At 42.1% G+C, this 21,037-nt stretch overlaps 1 protein-coding gene across 1 annotated transcript in view; it reads left to right on the forward strand.

The window, feature by feature from the left end:
• Nucleotides 1-21,037, forward strand: part of DNAH2 (dynein axonemal heavy chain 2) — a 2,945,517-nt gene that overhangs the window by 1,503,504 nt on the left and 1,420,976 nt on the right. The window contains exon 48 of the mRNA XM_085638712.1: nucleotides 2,336-2,427. Coding sequence (XP_085494838.1) covers nucleotides 2,336-2,427 — 92 coding nt within the window. The remainder of the gene's footprint in view (nucleotides 1-2,335; nucleotides 2,428-21,037) is intronic.

Below are 21,037 nucleotides of genomic sequence, written 5' to 3' on the forward strand. Positions count from 1 at the left end.
ACTCTCTACCACTCACTCTACTACTCTTTACTACTCACTCTCTACTACTCACTCTCTACTACTCTCTACTACTCTCTACTACTCACTCTGCTACTCACTCTCTACTACTCTCTACTACACTCTACTACTCACTCTCTACTACTCACTCTCTACTACTCTACTACTCTCTACTCACTCTCTACTACTCTCTACTACTGGTGCCACAGCAAACCACAGGACAGATGGTGACCCACTGAGAGGCGGGAGAGAGAGTCACTACTATCTACTACTCTCTACTACTCACTCCCTACTACTCACTCTCTACTACTCTCTACTACTCTCTGCTATTCTCTACTACTCTCTCTCTACTACTCTCTCTCTACTACTCTCTACTACTCACTCACTACTACTCACTCTCTACTACTTTCTACTCCCTACTACTCTCTAATATTCTCTACTACTCTCTCTCTACTACTCACTCACTACTACTCACTCTCTACTACTCTCTACTTCTCACTCTCTACTATTCACTACTACGCTGTCTCTACTACTCTCTATCTACTACTCTGTACTACTCTACTACTCTCTACAACTCACTCTCAACTACTCACTCTCTACTACTCTCTACTACTCTACTACTCTCTACTCACTCTCTACTACTCTATACTACTCTCTACTACTCTCTACTCTAATCACTCTCTACTACTCACCCTGTACTACTCTCAACTACTCACTCTCTACTACCCCCTCTCTACCACTCTCTACTACTCACTCTCTCCTACTCACTCTCTAATACTCTCTACTACTCTCTACTCTCTACTCACTCTCTACTACTCACTCTCTAATACTCACTCTACTACTCTCTACTACTCTCTACTAACTCTCTACTAACTCTCTACTACTCACTGTACTACTCTCTACTACTCTCTACGACTCATTCTCTACTACACACTCTATACTACTCACTCTAATACTCTCTACTGCTCACTCTATACTCTCTACTGCTCACTCTTTACTACTCACTCTCTACTCTCTACCTCCCTCTCTGCCTCTCTCTCTACCACTCTCTACCACTCTCTAACCCTCTCTACGACTCTCTATCCCTCTCTACTACTCTCTACCATTCTCTATCACTCTCTACCTCTCTACCTCTACCTCTCTACCTCTGCCTCTCTCTGCCTCTACCTCTCTCTACCTCTACCTCTCTACGCGCACACATATGCACATAAATATATATATATGTATATATATGCATATGCATTTATATATATGTATGTGTATATATTTACATACATACATATATAAACATATATATACGTCTACATATCTATATAAATACAAATATAAATGCATACATATACATATACATATATGCATACATATGCATGTTATGTACATGAAAGTTTGAAAACCACTACAAAAAGCAAAGCTAAAAAGCCACCTAATTACAAACAGAATTGCTTTAACTTAAACGAGGCCGAGACCTATTGCATTTTCAATGCTTGTTTAGTATATGGTTTGGTCTCCCCTGGGTACCAGTGTATATTTGTGCTACTTACCTGAGTTATTTTAAATGTTTTCATGTATATTATTGATATCTCCGGCTAGGAGATATACCAATGTGTTAGTGATTGTGTTGTGTAATAAAAAGACTTATTTTTATAAACACTGTGTGGTTCTTTTTCATCTAATCTACACTATTGACTAATTATGGTAAAACAAGCTGCTTTACACGCCTTCAAGATAGGCTTGAGTGCTTCTCTCCACAGGTACCACTTTGAGAGCCTAAGGTTATCAAAGGCCACTAAAATCACCATAGGATCCCCTGGATTAGCGCAAGGTGCATCACTCCTTTAAGTGTGCACCATATACTAGGCCAACTTCCTACATATAGAGTATCCACTAGAAGAGCATTACCAAAGATAAGCAACTTAGTCTTCACTTTCCTGACAATAGCGTTTATGACCATTTGGTGTTTTATGTGCAATAACAGTAATTACTGCCAGTAACGGAAACTTTATTCTCGTTATCACTTTTTTCACCAATTGTAGTCCATCAACACCGTGACTACCTAACTCTTAACAACTGCTTAGCTCTTAGATGTAGACTGTAAGTAAGAGCTAAGCATTCACAACGTTGGTGGGTGATTAGTGGAAATTAAGACATATTACTAGAAGTAAAATTGACACCCCTTGTATCTGCAGAAACCTTGTGTTGCCCCTCTTTTTGACTGGTGCAATGTCATCAACTAATGTAGCCCATAAATGTAGTGTTGTTAACTTCCTATCTTACACTTGACAGAATATATTAAATGTAAAAAAGTGCTCATCTCCATTTTGTTTTCCTTTCTCTGTAGGACACCGTTTATGAATATTATGTGGACCCCAAGACCAAGACTTGGGTCTCCTTTGAAGATAAGTTGCCCAAGGGTTGGCGGTACCCTCCTAAGTAAGTGACCTGTCCTTCTGACAAGAGATTTATGTTTAAGGCCTTCATTGTTTGTTGAAACTGTTTCTATGGATATGTTCTGGTTGTGTGTATGTGTAAACGTTGTTTACGGCTTTGGTCTTTCTGTATAAACCCATACATGATTTGCTCATTGTTCCTACTCTCTTAATCAAAGAGCATTTGAACTTATATAGTGGTCCCCAATTTCGACCACAGTGGCGCATGATAGCTTTTGTTCTCATGGTTTTTTTTATTGCCCTAATTTCTTTCTCTGTGGATTCTGAATATATACAACATTCTGAGCTCACTTGACCAATTTAAGATTACTAATTACAGTTTAGTAGAAAGGTGCAACTATATGTTGCCTTTTTGGAGCTTTAGGGTGTATATGGTTTTGAGGAGACTGTTTTTACCTGTAGATCATGCCATGGGAAATAAGAACATGGTACCTTTGTTAGTAATGTTAAAAAACCTAGTCTAATTGGGTAATTGTAACCAAGTCCACTTTCTCAGCTCAAGAGACACCTGACCAGCTTCGAAGAGTATGCTGTTTGTGGAGCACCGTTTAGATCTGTACCTTGCCTCATTAAACAAATGTTTTGTTCACCTGACAGTAATGTTAAAGAACCTACCAGCCAAAAGTACTGGATGGCATTTTCTAACATATTACAGTTGGTAACAAATCTTTTGAATGTTTTCTCAATTCACTGGAAAGATTAGTTCATCAAAAATATTATTAAACAATGGCACGAGACAACAATCTTGAATGTAATCTATTGATGCATACTACTCTTCACTACGTTTGTTTTAGGTACGGATGAATATATGACACTGTTATGGTATACACTGACATGTTAGGAACGTGAAAGAATCGGATATCTACTGATATTGAAAGGTGGTTGAAATGTGAAGCACTCTGACACCCATTCTCTGGGCCTGGTTCGCGCTATAGAAAACGCTGAATAAAATAAATAAATGGCATCACTGTTCCATAGGATCCACCATTGCCTCTCAAATTTAGAATTGTCTTTTTTTTTTGGTGTGTGGTATTTAGACTATAGTATGTTTTTACCACATTTGGTTCAAATAGATGTATAACTCTGTACAAAAGTCTTTGCCACTACAGTGCTCACATCTTTTGAAAACATAATCTTGTAGTCCGCGGAGACACTTTATTTTGGTCTTACCCCATATATGTGGAATGCCTTTTATTGAGGTGCATTACTGAAGTAAGTTTGAGATATGTGATTCCCCCACTCTCAGCTCCCTCCAAGTTGAAGTTGTACTGCTTCTGCACTGTGCTGTTGCGCCAGATGTTTTGTTTAGTTGGCGTCAACATATCTGCATAAAAGTCTTAGAGTCAAATATGGGGTTCTCCAGCATTGGAACTTTTATATATTCATGTTCTCAAAACATTCTAGGGCCAAACATCTGTGCAGATACCCTGAAGGCTTATCTGTCCCAAGAAAAAGGGGCAACATTAATAAATCTGGTCTAGGACATCAAAGCAATCAGACATGCCACAGTCAGAAAATACGGAGTTTTACTGGGAATGATTATCTTCATGTAGGCCCCCTAATTCTACACTTGAGGAAGCAGACCCTGCAGGAACAACTGGGGTTTACAGTTGAAACAGATCTTAAGGCAACAGGATGGTTACATTTGGATAACTACAGAAGTCAGACAAGCCTTGGTTAGCTTGATGCACAAAGAAATGTATATGCAGCGCAAGCTCTTTCTGCTGTGCGGCTGCAATTTCATTTAAATAATCTGTCAGGTTGGACCCTGTAGTAAAGTGCCCCTTTTTGCATGGTTACCCACCATGTTTTGCCTGACACATGATGCACTTTGACTTGGTGTGCCCTGGGTCCCTGCCAATCAGATTCCCAGGGCCTGCTATCTTTCCCTAAGCTGGACCTTTGTACCCCCATTTGGCACCTCTCTGGCCACAGGTAAGCCCCTAGTAAAAGGTACCATGGGTACCCAGGGCTCTGTGACCAGGAAAAGCCTCTAAGGGCTGCAGCACATATTTTGCCACCCTTAGAGGCTCTGTACCTTACCACCCAAGCTCTGCCATTGCAAGCTGTGTGTTTTGGTGCAGAGAAACGTGAAGAGTTGACATGGCACACATCCCTGCATGCCATGCCTGCAATCCACTGCCTGTGTCTTAGGTAAGCCACCCCTCTAGCAGGGCACAGTAGCCCATAGAGGAGGGGACAGTTGCATGAGCACTCTTAAACATTGTAAGTGCAGTAAAGCCAAAAAGAGTATATGATCTGCGAGTTGATCATTACGAATTCCCCAGCTCTATAATGGATTTACTGAAACCTGGGAAGTTTGGTGTCAAACTTCTCAGCACATTAAACCCACACTGATGTCAGTGTGGGATTTAATGTAAAACGCACACAGAGGGCATCTTAGAGACGCCCCGTGAAAAACGACCACTCCTGGTGTGGTTCCTGATGGCTGCCGGCCATTTGCCACCACCAGACAGGTTTCTGGACCCCTGGGTAGAGAGCCTCTGCTCTCTGGGTCCAGACACAAAGCCCACCCTGGGCAGAAGTGTCCACGAGAGAGGGGAAGCTTTAAAGGCCTGCTGCCTTTGTAAGCTGTCCCTACCGTTTGCTGCCCCCATCAACTGGCTCCCACCAGTTCTGACCCCCACTTTGGGAGGGAGAATTGGCGGGAAAACCGAGCTAGGAGGAGAGGTATGCCCACCTTTGCCAACCCCACCCCTCGGATGGGAGAGGAGAGGTGAAGCACACATCTCAGTCCCCTCCGTCTTGGAGATGAGGGGACCCAACCAATTTAGAAGAGGCTCATGCTCCCCTCCCACTGGAGTGTGGCATGTTAGGGGGTGTACTTACCTCAAGGAAGGGACCCATTTGTCCCAACCTGCACACCCCTGTAAACGCTCCTAAATTTAGTATTTAGGGGCGACGCTGAACCTTGCCTCCTCAGATTTAAGAAGAAAGAAGAAGGACCGAAGAGCCATGCTTCCACAGGAAGAAGAGGACACCAACTGCTTTGGCCACAGCCCTACTGGCCTGACCCGACTCCGATCTGACAACAGCAAAACCCCGGTATTTCCAGCAACCAGCAACCCCCCAGAGCCCAGAGGACCTGCCCTTCAATCATCTTACAGACTCTGTCTCCAACAGTAATTCTCTGCATTTGCTCATGCTATACTCTTCAACCTGCTGTAGTCCCTTATACTGGATAGAAAGTTTTCCGAAGTCCCTGAACACAATAGTAAATTATATAAAATGTATGACTTTAATGAAGATGCCTGTGCTGCAGAATCAGGGACTACAAGTATGTATTCATTTGTTCTTCAGCATTGGTGTCTCTTATAGATCTACATGCACTCACCCTCCTCCCCATTCATGAGGGCTACTAGCACTTTCCCAAGGCGAGGGGCGAAAATCTGACGGTTGGTCCTGCTGAGGAGGGTTGGAGCTCTGAGCTCCTCTAAATGATTGCACAGAGTGTAGGTCACAAAATGAGGAGGATGAGCCACTAGTAGTATACAGTGATTTTCAATGTAATTTGCTGTACTGGAATACTGCTGTGTTAACATTGACTATACTGGGTTCCCTGGCTGACGTTGTGAAATAATTAAAGAATGTGAATATATGAAAGACAGTAATGCAGAAAACTGTTCTTACTGGAAAGTAACATTTTCTTTCTGATGATATCACACCATAGTGTTGCAGGGATTCTTCCCAAGAACAGAACTATGGGTAGGCTTATGGGACCGTAGCGCGTAGGGACTGAGTCATCCTACCGCCTTAGTACCCATGAGCCCAGAACAGACTAGCTATAGTGTTTCACTTGCTCTCCTACTCACTCAAAGATAAACTAGTGATTAGACACCCTAGAACACAACAATCCCGAATCTCTCAGGACTCGCGGTTGCAAGACACACCCTTTCCCTCGCACTTTTGTATCTGTTCACAATAAGATCTCACAGAGACGGGAAACAGTTTAAAATATTTATATCTGAAAGAAACACGTAGTGATAGATTTCTTACCTTAGAATTACCCCCAGGCATCAGGCTGGATCCGGAAAGTTTTCATCAGCAGTACCCCTGCGTGTCGGTAGGTGGCGTCGTTCGGCTCGCGTCCGGCATCTGCATCGTGATCACCGGGATGACGTCGCGTGCAGTACTTAGATGCCACCCGCGCGCTGTCGTCAGTTCTATGCACGACTTTCCGCGCCTGGAACGCAGAGCCATGCAAGATACTGACCACTGGTGCCTTGAAACTAGGGCCCTGAAAGGGATGACCTTAACCCTAGAAATCAGTTCGCAGAACGGGGAGGATGGGTGGGGCGTTAAGGAATCTATCACTAGTAATGTTTCTTACAGATACATCGTTACCGAAGGTAAGTAACTTGTTCATCTCAAAGAAACACGTAGTGATAGATTCCTTACCTTAGAATACATAACCCAGCAACACCAACCCCGGTGGTGGGTCTGCGAACCAAGATCACACCAGAAAGGGGAGAGGAGTTGGCTTAACAGCTAGGGCGCTCGACTTCTGACCTGGGGAACTGGGTTCGAGTCTCGGTAATGACGTTGAACATCCTGTGATTCTGGGCAAATCACTTAATCTCCCCGTGCCTAACAAAAAATGAATGTGTGTCCTCATGTAACATAACTGGTGCTTTCTAAAGCGCTCTGATACCTGATTGGATTCGGGTCAAGTTCGCGCTACATAAAACTGCAAAAAAAAAAAAAAAAGTCCTGGAGAACAGAACAGCCAGAGAAGCCGTCTCTCCGGACTTGGCTGTCCAGGCAATAATGTTTTGTAAACGTGTGCGGCAAGGCCCACGTAGCTGCCTGACAGATGCCTTGCAGGGGTACACCCCGTCCCAATGCAGTAGTGGCTGCCGTTGCTCGAGTGGAAAGGTCCATCCTCCCTATGCACATATCACCATAATACTAAAGTACAAGTTCCAAACAACAGCTGCATTGGCATGTTTTGTCTAGATGCTACGGCCTGACCAGAACAAAATAACAAGGGCCTTTGTTTATTGACCTTGCTGACAATGTTCAGACCAAATGCCAGGAACGTGCAGAGAATGCCCACAGTAGCCAGTTCTCTTGTGAAAGGTACGAACAAAGTCTTTGGAAAAATAAAGCCATGTAACAACATGCGCAAAGCCCCGTAATGGCTGCTGAGCTCATTCTAACTTATTAAAGACGATCATGTCCCCATGGGCCACGTGACAATAGATAATTATACAAATATTTACTATTTTCAAACTAAAGAAACTCTACTTTAATTGATAATGTTTTCACAGATATGTGGTGTCCCCCTTCCTCCAGAGCGGTCTTAACACCAGAGCCTTGGTTTACTGAACAAAAGCTTTGTAACAGGACACTATAATGAGTAGCTGAAGATTTTCTGAGTTGGCACACTAATATGTAAACAAAGTTTAAAGAATCGGAAATCTTCCACGTCAGCACTCCTGAGCTCTTCATTCCAAGTGCATTTATTTTTGTAGTATATATTTCAGTGTAATGGTACAGTATTGTTTTAGTGTCTGTTTCAGTGTAAAGGCACAGTCATCAGAGTTGGCACCCTGCTCTGCTGGGTGAAGAAAACCGTGCAGTCCAATACAGGTAGATGTAACAGCTCACAGGTGTATAGGAATACACAGATTATTTTTCTAGTCCAGTATAAATGAGTAGGTAGATGTTTCTAGTCGTACCTTCAGCAGCCAAGATGCAGACTCTGTACTTCAGGGGCTCTGCCTTCAATATGGACTCCAGTCAGCCCTCAGGCACACATGTGTCCAAGCTTCTCTTGGGGATCTCTTATACTGCGTTTACATTAAGTCTTTAGGTATTACTATAGAAGACCTTGAGCTATGTTAGACAAACACCAATGTAAGGCAGAACATAGCCTGAACTGTTCAGGAAAGGGCCTGTCTCATGGTGTGACTTTACCTAATGTCCATTCCTCTGAAATGTGTTAAACTTCCCGCTTCCTCAACCATCCACCATACTTCTTCGATCTGACACAGTATGCCCAGCTTTGCACATTGAATGTTGTATTCAGCAAGTTTCAGCTATGGCATTGGACCACTGGCGCCTTTTCTATTATACTTGTATGGTTGCTGCCAATCCTCGATTCATGGAGAGGTGTAGTTCTATTTCTGAAACGTTTGTTCCAGAGTTTTCTCCTTCCTTCTGAAATTTGCACCAACCAAGTGAGAAATTGACTGGCCACATTTACATTTACTATATGGTGCCCAGGTGTCAGCAATACTGCAGGCTGTGTGGTTCAGGACAATATCAGTGCATTGACCACAGAGATTGTTTACTTTTGATGCCCGCTAGTGGGGACACCACTTCGCAAACCTATCGAACAGGATGAAGCCATAAACTTTCATTTATTGTTAACTTCGAATCAATAAAATCCATCAACAGTGCAATCAAAAAGGAGAAAATCAAGCTGCATATTGCAATTAAAAATGAGGATTAAAACTAAATATATATACATAAACAAAGCAGCATTAAAAAGCAGCTTATGTGACAGAGACTTCTAGCTGCTGATTCCTTACCTTTAAATTTCCCAGGCTTCAGACTGGATTTGGAAACATTTGTGTGAGCAGTACCCCTGCGCGCCATCGGGTGGCTCAGTTCAGCTTCGCATGTAGTCGTCTGCACCGGATGTGACATCGTGGTCACCTTTGTAGGAGCCACCCAGCCGCGCGGATATCAGTTATTTTTTTTCTGTGCCAGTTAGCGCTAATCCGCAGAAGTGCTACCCCTCTGTCTCTTTTTGACAACAGATGTTCAACGTTTTGTTGAGGAATTTTTCATTGTCTGAAGAATGATCTCTAGAAGAGTAGGTTTTAAGCCGTGTGGTGCCTGTCACCATGCCATGTCGGTCACCGACTCGCACCTTGTGTGCCTATAGTATCTTGAGCATGAATACGACTCAAAGCTGTGCTCAGACTGCCGGGCCATGGCACCGGAGGCCTTGAGGGAGCGGTCCATAAAGCTCCATGGGGCCCGGCAATCGATGTCTTCAAGCGCGACTCCTCGGAGGTCCAGATCAAGGAGGAGAGGTCACGGGACCACTCCAGGAGACCCAAGACCTCTTTGTCGCACTTGAGGTCCTCTGGACACTCGGGGAAGAGGCACAAGAAAAAGAAGAAGTCTATATAGAGTTCGACTTCACCTCATTCTTTGAGGATTGACAAGACGAGGGAGGAACATTGACATTCCAGGCATGTTTCTGCGGCGCCGGAGCTAGGTTTGAATGTGCCACTCCTTCCATTTCAGGAAGCCAGAGCAACCCTCGCTCAAGTGAGAGTTTTACAAGGCCATGTATTTGAGCAGGCCGACCGCTCTGGTGCACCATTGAGCCCCGCGGGGTTGAAGGAGACCCCATCAGGCTCCGCACCGACGGCTCCAGCCTCAGTGCTGTGAGGTCTCATGGATCCAGATTGGCACCGGTCGTGCCAATGCGACCTTCCTTGGCACCAGTCCCAGCACTGCCGGAGCAAGCTCCATTTGGATTCCTGATGACTCAGAGTCTGATCAGCGTCGGTCGAAGACGATGGAGCCCAGAACCTCCGGGGTGTTGCCTGTACATTTTGAAGAGTTTCAAGGCATGGGAGAGGAGTGAGAGGGGTCTCTGGATCCTTTAGAACAACAGTTAGACAATCCTGGTGAGGAATTAAACTGGCATGAGTAGCTTGTGGAGGCCAGTGGTCTGCTCTCTCCACCTACTGTGACTACAGAGGAGGGGGCTTCTTGTGCTATGTTGGTTAAGTGGGTGGCAGAGGTCCTTGGACTGGAACTGTCCCCTATGCAAGTCAAGACTAATCTCTTGACTGAAGTGCTTCAGCCTGGGGATTCCTCATCTGAATCCCTTTTGCTGTTTAATGAGGCACTAACGAATGTACTTGTAGGTTCAAGGTCCAAGCCTAGCACAGGGGCTCCTGTGAACAGGACTATAGCACGCCACCATTGCCCTTCACCGGGTGATCCAAGTTTTCTCAGTCAACTACCTTCCCCTGAGAGCTCGGTGGTCCAAGCCTCAATGTTCCACGGTACACTTCGGAAAGAGATGTTTTTTTCTGCCAGCCTGCATTGAGGTCAGTGAACATTGCATGCCTATTTGGCCTTTTCTCGCACACCCTTTGGGAAACGGTTCCGCAAGTGCTGCCTGTAGGAAGCTGGCTCTGTATATACTATACCAAATTGAGGTATATTGTGCACAGAGACCAGTGTGTCCCCAGAGGCTTTACAGAGGCTCAAGTATAGAATACTAATGCTCTCTTTTATGGTAGTGTGGGCGAGCAGTTAGGCATATCAGAGGGCAGTGCTAAGCATTTGTTGTACACACACACAGGCAAGAAATTATTACACACACTCCATTACTAAATCCGAGACCAATAGTTGGTTAAAAAAATTACTTTTAGTATATTTATTTTATAGAGCCAAAGATACTGTGTTGTATGTAAATACGTTTTGCAATATCAATGACTTTCAATGTGAAAAGTGGAAACTTACTGCATTTTTCAACAATACAATGTTATCCTATGGGAGGGGACACAATCAGCAATATGCAAGTAAGTAAACGATTTACAATATTGAGTTTCTGGATAAAGAATCAGTAACAGGTAAGGTTCAGGTAAGTGACAAAACTGCACCACCAGCGGCACTGGGGTGGCCGGGTGCAAATGTCAAACTTGAGATCTGGTGCCAATGATATCCAATGGAGAACGGGGGTAATAGGAGTGGTACTACTTACAGGTAAGTAGCATGGTTTTGTAACCCAGTCTTCGGGGGTATGCACAGGAGGGCCACAAGGCAGCACCAAACTTGCACCTCCAGCGGCACAGACATGGTCGGGTGCAGAGTGCTAACACAGTGTCGGGCGCCGAATGCAAACCAATGTTAAATCTGTAAGTTGATCTCCCCAAGGCCCAGGAGCTCCGGGGACAGGGGTGTCCTTTGGCGTCAGGATTCAACTTACCGTTGCAGGTCGCGGTTGGGGGTAGTTGTGCAGAGGCTTCTGATGGATACATCTGCCTGTGGATTCCTCACCTTATGAATATCCCCTGCGCCACCATTCAGCGGAAACTTTTTTCCTAGCTCTCCATGCCGACGAGGTCGTCACAATGCCATGGCTCCACACGCGGCTCCGCATGACGTCACTGGAGCCATAAGAGGACCATGTTGGCGTGATGACGTCAGTTCCCTTTTTTCCGCGCTTTCGACGCTAACGGTTTTTCTACGGACTCTCCAGTACTTTCACCTGGATACTTTGTATTTTTCTTTTACAAAGAGACGGTGCACCAAGGGAAAAGTCTTTTCAAGTATTCCAATTGTTGTTCTTTTATTCTCATTCAACTCTCAGAAAAATCAGACTCAGCCAACGCGTTTCGTTCTTTACGAACTTCGTCAGGGCTGTGAAAGAATATAAATAAAAACATACATATGTATAAAACACATCAAGTACAACATAAAACACAACAAACTACATAACTAATAATACATATAAGGGTAACATTGTTATATGCTTCCATACAAATAATAGAAACACCACGGAGAACATACAGAATAAATTTTACATATACATGTATTACACACAAATTTTATAAAAAATTCTTTTGGAACATATTAGTCAGAAACATATACACAACAAGAGTTAAAACTATCACAAGAAACACATATGTATCCTGCCTAGATATGTACATTGTCCAATGTTCTAAATAGAAAAAAACATTTAATGTTTAAAAAGACCTAGGAACCTAATCTACAAGTGGGTTAATTGATTTAAGATTAAGAAAAAGGTCTTTGTAGATACCAAACAACAATGATTAAAGTGACTACCAATCTATTAGAGGAAAAAAAGGAGAAAAGACTTTTATTTATATGCCAATTCTTACCATAGATTGTTTCTAAGGAACGACCTCCACAAATTGCAAAAGTGGCCGGCTTCCAAATGGTATGTTTGTTCATATAAAGTTGTATATAACCTAGTAAGAATGAATTTTTTCCAGAGAAGATTTCTATTATAGCCTCATGTGGGCATGAAAGATCGTAATCAAATAGAAATACGCGAATAATAAAGGCTGTTCATAAGAAAACGACAAGCACCTTACCTCTCCAAGTATAGATGCGATCATAAATGCGTCACCGGCTAGCTCAAATATTAGTCGGACTCTTAGTTCAGTCTATATGTATCGTAGGTAAAATTAGAACAACCTTGTTGTTGTATATTTAGGCCCAGTGTACAGGCTCCATTTTTCTAGAAAAACAACACAAAACGAAAAATGTCATGGATGTCCATTCTTAATTATATTCTATTTCACAAATATCCATTCTTAATCGCATTTCCAGATGTAAACGTTCCACCCAATATTGATGGATGCGACAGCTTAAATCTCCCATTATCTATTTGTACGTAGCCCAAGACGCAATATTATCATATAGCAAATCTGTCAACTAGACACAACAGAGACCGAAACCAGGGTTCCAAAGCTTTTCGCGCAACGGTAATATACAACAAGTTGTGAGCCGTAAGTATTCCCATTTTACATTGAACAGTTTTAAAAAAAGTCCTACTTAGTTAAACTTAAAATGACAGAGACGTCACGTAATATGCACCATGAAAAACAAACGACCAGCAAAATGTCTTTGTCACTTGACATTTAGTGGTCCTTGGTCGCCTTACATCGTTTAAAACCACAGGATAGTATTGAGGCGATGTCCACGATAGTACTAAAGCAACGCCAAAACGACCAGTTAACGCGGAAACATCCCTTTAATTCTCATCCCAAGCCCCAAAGAAATATCACGTCAGTATGTCACCGCTTCAACCCACCAAACGACTCTCGTCTTACCTTTCGAAACGGGCGCTTTCTCAGATCACCGGCGAAACCATGCCCCATAGGTCGGACGTCTTAAATAGGCCCAACCCACATATCACGTGACGGATCACGGCAGTGTTCCAATAGCTACTACAGTATTAGAGCTGAATTTTCAACCTATGGGCGCCATTTTGGAATGGTGTACTGGTATCAAGTATATACCATCTAATCCCAACTCAAGCCGAGGTTCATCCGTATATATCGTTTATAAAAATATACGAAATTAGATTCTAATACCAAAAATATGCACCCGTCACGTGTCCAGTCGCGGAAGTATTTTGTTCGCTATTATAATGCTAAACATCTAATCCCAAATAAAGCCGAGGTTCATCCGTATATATCGTTTATTAAAAAATATACGAAATTAGATTCCAATACCAAAAGTATGCCCCCGTCACATGACGGGTCGCGGAAGTATTTTGCTCGCTATTATAATACTTAGGCTGAATTTCCAACCTATGTGCGCCATTTTGGAATGGTGTACCGATGTAATGTGTACAACGTCCAATCTCTCATAGAAATCAGGCGGTTTTGTATATATCGTTTTTAAAAATACACGCAATTAGATTCTATTGCCACAACAATGCATGTGTCTCTGTATATTTGGGTACGTAATCAAAAACCAATGCGAAAGACCATAAAATATCAAAAAATAGGGGGGGGGCCGGGGGGGGGGGGGGGATGCGGGGGTCCACAAATAAAGCGACACATTGAGATTACATAAGGTTTTTGAAGCTAGTAAGAATAATGGTACGTTGGTAATAACCAAGTAGACATAACGTTCAAATCTAGGCTGAGATACGAAGGCCATTTTTTAAAAAAATTTTTTTTAAAAGAGCGAAAATTGTATGGGCTAAATTTGATTTAAGCAAGATGACGTTAAAGCCTTTCCTAATAAGTATACAATCTTTGCAAAGAAAAATAACATGCAACAGTTACTGGTGTCCATATGATTGAATACCCAGTTCAGCTCTGTTTTAAATTACACAATCAGTTTCATAACAAATATAATAATTGAATGTATAATCAATACGATAGTTGTCCAATGTAAATTCAAATCCAAGAGGACATATGATGTCCAGAGACATTGTTACCCTGCCCATACGGGCTCGGTACATAGAATTTTATGTTTCAATCTAGTTACAAACAGTGGAAAAAACCACTTAAAAGGAAGGGGAAGAAGACGAAACAGACAAAATAAAACTAAGTATCAAACACAAAGTATAGAAGATCCTGAGAAGTGTGAAGGCAAATGGTCATTTATTCAAAGTCTCCTCTGGAAAGGCCTTATAAACAGAATAGGCGAGTTGGTGTACCCAATGGGACTTGTAATATGATGACCGCTCGTGGATATCTACAGATTGTTCCGATTCGAAATAAGACAAATAAGGAAAAGGCAGGTACAGAGAAACAGACTAGTCTAATGGTACAAGCGGGTGTCAGAAAGCTCATATTTACCCACATATATTGCAGTATGAAATCAGAACACATAAATTATGCAGATACCAATGCCCCAAATATACAGGGCATTATCAGCAAAGGTGTGAGACAATCCAAGGCTAAGCAGAGAGACCAGATGACTTTTGAGGGGACCTATTTTGTTAAATGTTATAACCCCCAGGTGTCCTCACCTATAGGAAATAGTGCATTTCCCCATCCGTGTTATGCCCCAGACTAGTTGCTCTCAGACGGCAGATCCATTTGGATTCTTTTTGTCTCAGCAACAGATCCCTGTTGCCGCCTCTCTTTGGTTTCGGAACATGTTCAATGGCGTGAAACCAAAAATTCAAATCCTCAGGATGTTCCCTGGCGTAATGGTTGGTAATTGGGTATCTAGTGTCTTTGGTTTTTATTGCCCTCCTGTGTTCCTGAATCCTAAGTTTTAAGCTACGGATAGTACTTCCGACGTAGATTGTGCCGCATCTACATCCCAGAACATACACCACATAGGTCGTATTGCAGTTTATGAAATTTTCAATCACAAACTGTCTCGAGCTGTTATAGCAGAAAACAAATGTTTTGTTCCTGCCCAACGGGCAGACATTGCACATTCCGCAGGTGAAGAATCCTTTGGGTTTGTCTGGTAACCAGGTTTGTGTTTTTTGATGAGTGGTTATATAGCTAGGACAGAGTGTTCTTTTTAAAGAGGTACCCTTTCTATATGTGATAGATGGTTTATTATTAATCACATCTCTCAAGCCGGGAACTCCCATCAAAAGATGCCAATGTTTTCTGAAGATGTTAAAAATAGTGTTACTATGGGAAGTGTACTGAGTTATAAACCTGACTTTGGTGTTGATAACAGGCCTTTTTTGTTTATCCTGTAGTGTCGTGTTCCTACTCATCCTACTGACCCTAAGTTCAGCTTTATCCAAAGTGGCCTGATCATATCCCCTTTTTGAGAATCTGTTCTTAGTGTCACTAATATGTGCATGGAACATGTCTTCCTCGCTGCAATTTCGTCTGACCCTTACCATTTCGCCAAAGGGAATGTTTTTCTTTACAGAGTGAGGGTGTGCACTCGTCGCGTGTAACACAGCGTTACACGCAGTCTCCTTCCTGTATAGTGTACTGTGTATCTGTCCCTGTTTAATGTAAAATTTAATGTCCAGGAAGTTGATGTGTTCTTTATGGTACATCATAGTAAATTTGACATTGTATATGTTGGTATTCAGAAAGGATACATATTGATCAAGTTGGTCAATAGACCCAGACCAGAGGCAGATCACGTCATCGATATACCTACCCCAGTACACGATGTAATTAGTCCAGGGGGAGGCATTTCTGTTCCAGGCATGCTCCCTCTCAAACCAACCCATAAAAAGGCAGGCGTAAGAGGGAGCAAACCTGGAACCCATTGCAGTACCGTGTATCTGTTGAAACCATTCACCGTCAAAAAGGAAAAAATTATTATCCAGGATGATGTTAATCATTGAGACAATCATCTCATTATAGTCATAAAAACTTGCATCTTCTCCATCAAGGAAGGATTGAACTGCTTTGATACCAAAAGTCTTGTTGATGCAGGTATAAAGACTCTCTACATCTAGAGTTACAAACATCAACTCCTCAGACCAGGCAAAATCTTTGAATTTCATTAGGATATCTTTGCTGTCCCTTACATATGATGGTAGATTGGGGACATATTTCTGGAGCTTCAGGTCAACAAATTCTGACATTTTCTCTGTGGGTGAACCCACCCCGGAAATAATTGGTCTACCCGGGGGAAATTTCCCACCCTTATGTACCTTTGGCAATACATAAATGCATGGAAAATTTGGACAATTCACCCACATGAATCGGCACTCATCTTCACTGAGAAGGCCAGATTCCCGCCATTCTAATAGTTTGGCATTGATCTTCATTGTGCTATTGGGAATGGGGTTTTCATTGATCTTTCGATAGTGTGCCTCATTACTAAGTTGTCTGGATATCTCCTGCATGTAATCCTCATGATTCATCACAACGATGTTCCCGCCTTTGTCGGCTTCCCTTATAACAATACTCGTATCCTTGTTCAATCTCATCAGGGCTGATCTCTCTGCCACTGTAATATTGTTAGCTAACCTGGGAGTAAATCTTTGAGGTGTTTCGATGTTATAGAGCTCCTCTGTAACCATATCATGGAAATCATCAATGTTGTGGTGATAGGAATGCGTAGGTATAAATTTAGATTTCGGGCGTAGTCCACTATCAATGCTCGCACTGTGATTGATGTCAAGATCCTCAAGGACCGTGGTGATATTTACCTCATCATCTGGATTCAGGGAAAGGAGACAGTGTATGTCACGAACTTCTTGTATGGTATGTGTACCACTACTTTGAGTACCCTTGTCCCCCCTGGTTCATAAGGTCTGGTCGCAAAGAAATCCTTAAGTTTCAAAGTCCTAGTGAATTTGAAGAGATCAATGTGTAGGTTTGCAAAGTCGCCACCTTGTGTAGGGCAAAAATTAAGACCTTTACTCAATAAGCTTTTTTCATCATTGTCCAAAATTTTATTTGAAAGATTTATGATTTTCAAATCAGTATTCACATTTTGACTGGTCATGGGATCCCCTGTTGTTCCGAGTCCACCCATAGCTACTTCTTCAATTTGGGCACTGCACCTGATTTGTTTGTCAAGCCTCCCCTTTTGATTATTCTTTGATCGCCTCCCTCCCCGCCTCTTTTTGTTTGATCTCTTTTCTGTTGGAGGCGGTTGCTTATCCTGAGGTTGGCTAATTCTTTTTGGAAGGACGAGGCCCCCTCTTCTAAAGGGACATCAGGTAATACATGGCTTGATGTGGAACTACCCAGTGAAGAAAGAGATAGATTGCTGTTAGAGCCTGTTTCCTCACTTATATCTCTGTCTTCCCTTGTTCTTTTCTTGGTCACATCCTCAGTTCCCTGTAACCCATCAAATTTCTTGGCAAAGGTGTATATTCTGCCATTTTGGTAGTCCCTATCATCCCTTCTTATTTTACTAAGTTTTTTGTTCTTCAAATACAATTGGTGATCATCCATCACCTGTTTCAGTATCGCATAATTTTTCTCAATTAAATCTTTCTCAGTTATACTGTTGATTTCCTTTTCCAGAATCTCAATCTCTGCCTGTAGCTTCTCCCCCTTCTCTGCAGCGTGTCTCGCCAATATTTTCATCATCGTTGTAGATGCACCCTCCAGATTGCATTCCCATTCCTTAAGTAGATCCCCACTTAGATCTTCAAAAGTCGGGAAGATTAGGATACGGAGTCCCCTTGGAATTTTGCCATTTTTCATGTACTGCTCCAAGGTGACTCCGTCCCACCATCTGCTTAACTCTTGTTTACGTAATTTTTCTAGTTTGACAAATAAGGCTTTGAGGCTCACAGTGGCCGTATCAGTTACAGTTGTTGTGTTTTTAGAGACACTAGTCCCAAAAAGGTCCATAGCCAATTCCTCGCGTCCATCCTGAAATCTAGGCATGGTGTCTGAGGGTATAAAGCCCTCAACTTGGATTGATATTTATAAGATAACAAGTGGAAAAGACTGCAGAACGGTCAATTAAATAGAATATAGACAAAAAAACGTACGGCTGACCAATGTTAAACACACCAAATCCCAAATTAGTACACAATTTCTTGATAGGTGCAAAAACACGTCCAGAGCAGGCCGTACTTGTGCTCTACTGGAAAACCAGATATACAAACTCTTTTACAAAGAGACGGTGCACCAAGGGAAAAGTCTTTTCAAGTATTCCAATTGTTGTTCTTTTATTCTCATTCAACTCTCAGAAAAATCAGACTCAGCCAACGCGTTTCGTTCTTTACGAACTTCGTCAGGGCTGTGAAAGAATATAAATAAAAACATACATATGTATAAAACACATCAAGTACAACATAAAACACAACAAACTACATAACTAATAATACATATAAGGGTAACATTGTTATATGCTTCCATACAAATAATAGAAACACCACGGAGAACATACAGAATACATTTTACATATACATGTATTACACACAAATTTTATAAAAAATTCTTTTGGAACATATTAGTCAGAAACATATACACAACAAGAGTTAAAACTATCACAAGAAACACATATGTATCCTGCCTAGATATGTACATTGTCCAATGTTCTAAATAGAAAAAACCATTTAATGTTTAAAAAGACCTAGGAACCTAATCTACAAGTGGGTTAATTGATTTAAGATTAAGAAAAAGGTCTTTGTAGATACCAAACAACAATGATTAAAGTGACTACCAATCTATTAGAGGAAAAAAAGGAGAAAAGACTTTTATTTATATGCCAATTCTTACCATAGATTGTTTCTAAGGAACGACCTCCACAAATTTCAAAAGTGGCCGGCTTCCAAATGGTATGTTTGTTCATATAAAGTTGTATATAACCTAGTAAGAATGAATTTTTTCCAGAGAAGATTTCTATTATAGCCTCATGTGGGCATGAAAGATCGTAATCAAATAGAAATACGCGAATAATAAAGGCTGTTCATAAGAAAACGACAAGCACCTTACCTCTCCAAGTATAGATGCGATCATAAATGCGTCACCGGCTAGCTCAAATATTAGTCGGACTCTTAGTTCAGTCTATATGTATCGTAGGTAAAATTAGAACAACCTTGTTGTTGTATATTTAGGCCCAGTGTACAGGCTCCATTTTTCTAGAAAAACAACACAAAACGAAAAATGTCATGGATGTCCATTCTTAATTATATTCTATTTCACAAATATCCATTCTTAATCGCATTTCCAGATGTAAACGTTCCACCCAATATTGATGGATGCGACAGCTTAAATCTCCCATTATCTATTTGTTCGTAGCCCAAGACGCAATATTATCATATAGCAAATCTGTCAACTAGACACAACAGAGACCGAAACCAGGGTTCCAAAGCTTTTCGCGCAACGGTAATATACAACAAGTTGTGAGCCGTAAGTATTCCCATTTTACATTGAACAGTTTAAAAAAAAGTCCTACTTAGTTAAACTTAAAATGACAGAGACGTCACGTAATATGCACCATGAAAAACAAACGACCAGCAAAATGTCTTTGTCACTTGACATTTAGTGGTCCTTGGTCGCCTTACATCGTTTAAAACCACAGGATAGTATTGAGGCGATGTCCACGATAGTACTAAAGCAACGCCAAAACGCCAAAACGACCAGTTAACGCGGAAACATCCCTTTAATTCTCATCCCAAGCCCCAAAGAAATATCACGTCAGTATGTCACCGCTTCAACCCACATTCTTTGGCTTTCCTTTTTAGGTCTCGCGAGCCAAAGGCTCGAAGAGACATTTTATATGTGGGATTTTCAAAGTGCTACCCACAGTTTTGGCTGGCCTAAACCTTGAGTGCACGTTGGCGTGCACGTGCACAGCTGCTGCTCACACTCCCTCCTCCCTTCTCCCCTTCCCTTTTCATCAGCTTTGATCAGGCTCCTCTGTTGCTGGCATTCCCCCCCCTCCCTTCTCGCCCAGCCCTTATTGTCACCTCGGCTTGTTTAACACAGCTGCTGCTCGCACTCCCTCCTCCCTTCTCCCCCTCCCTTTTCTTCAGCTTTGATCAGGCTCTTTCTTTCCGTTTGTTTTCTTTCCTTTACCTTCTTGTTTGTTTTACTATTGCATGCATCCTTCTATTCACGTTAACTCTTTACTATTGCATGCGTTTTAACTTTTGTTTACATTTTTTGTTCGCATTTTGAGGCACGTAGGTTTTGTGGTGAATTTTTAATTTTTACAAGGTTGCATGTGTAGGCTTGCGTTTTTGTATCGTGTACGTTAAGGCGCATCGGTCGTGTGGCGTTTTTTTTTTTTTGTTTGCTTGTTTTAATTAGCACTCCCGCTCCCGCTGGGGGCAAGCTAGCACAAGCATGAGTGTTCCACATTGCGCTCTCTCACTCATTTGCTTTTCTGCTCCGCTTCAAAGTAGGCAGCTTTGGCCATAAGGGCACATTCTTCCCCCTCGCCCTCTCTGCAGCAACAGAAACAAAAGTGGTGTATGTTTCTAATTAGCGTGGCTGCGCGCCGCTGCTCCCGCTAGCACAAGCATGAGTGTTCCACCTTGCGCTCTCGCACCCATTTGCTTTTTCTGCTCAGCTTCAAAGTAGGCAGCTTTGGCCATAAGGGCACATTCTTCCCCCTCGCCCTCTCTGCAGCAACAGAAACAAAAGTGGTCTTTCACACTGATGTTTTCTTTAGGCTTGTTATAGGTAAGCGGCTTC

This window comes from Triturus cristatus, chromosome 12 (assembly GCF_964204655.1).
Source record: "Triturus cristatus chromosome 12, aTriCri1.1, whole genome shotgun sequence".
In the NCBI taxonomy this organism is placed as follows: domain Eukaryota; kingdom Metazoa; phylum Chordata; class Amphibia; order Caudata; family Salamandridae; genus Triturus; species Triturus cristatus.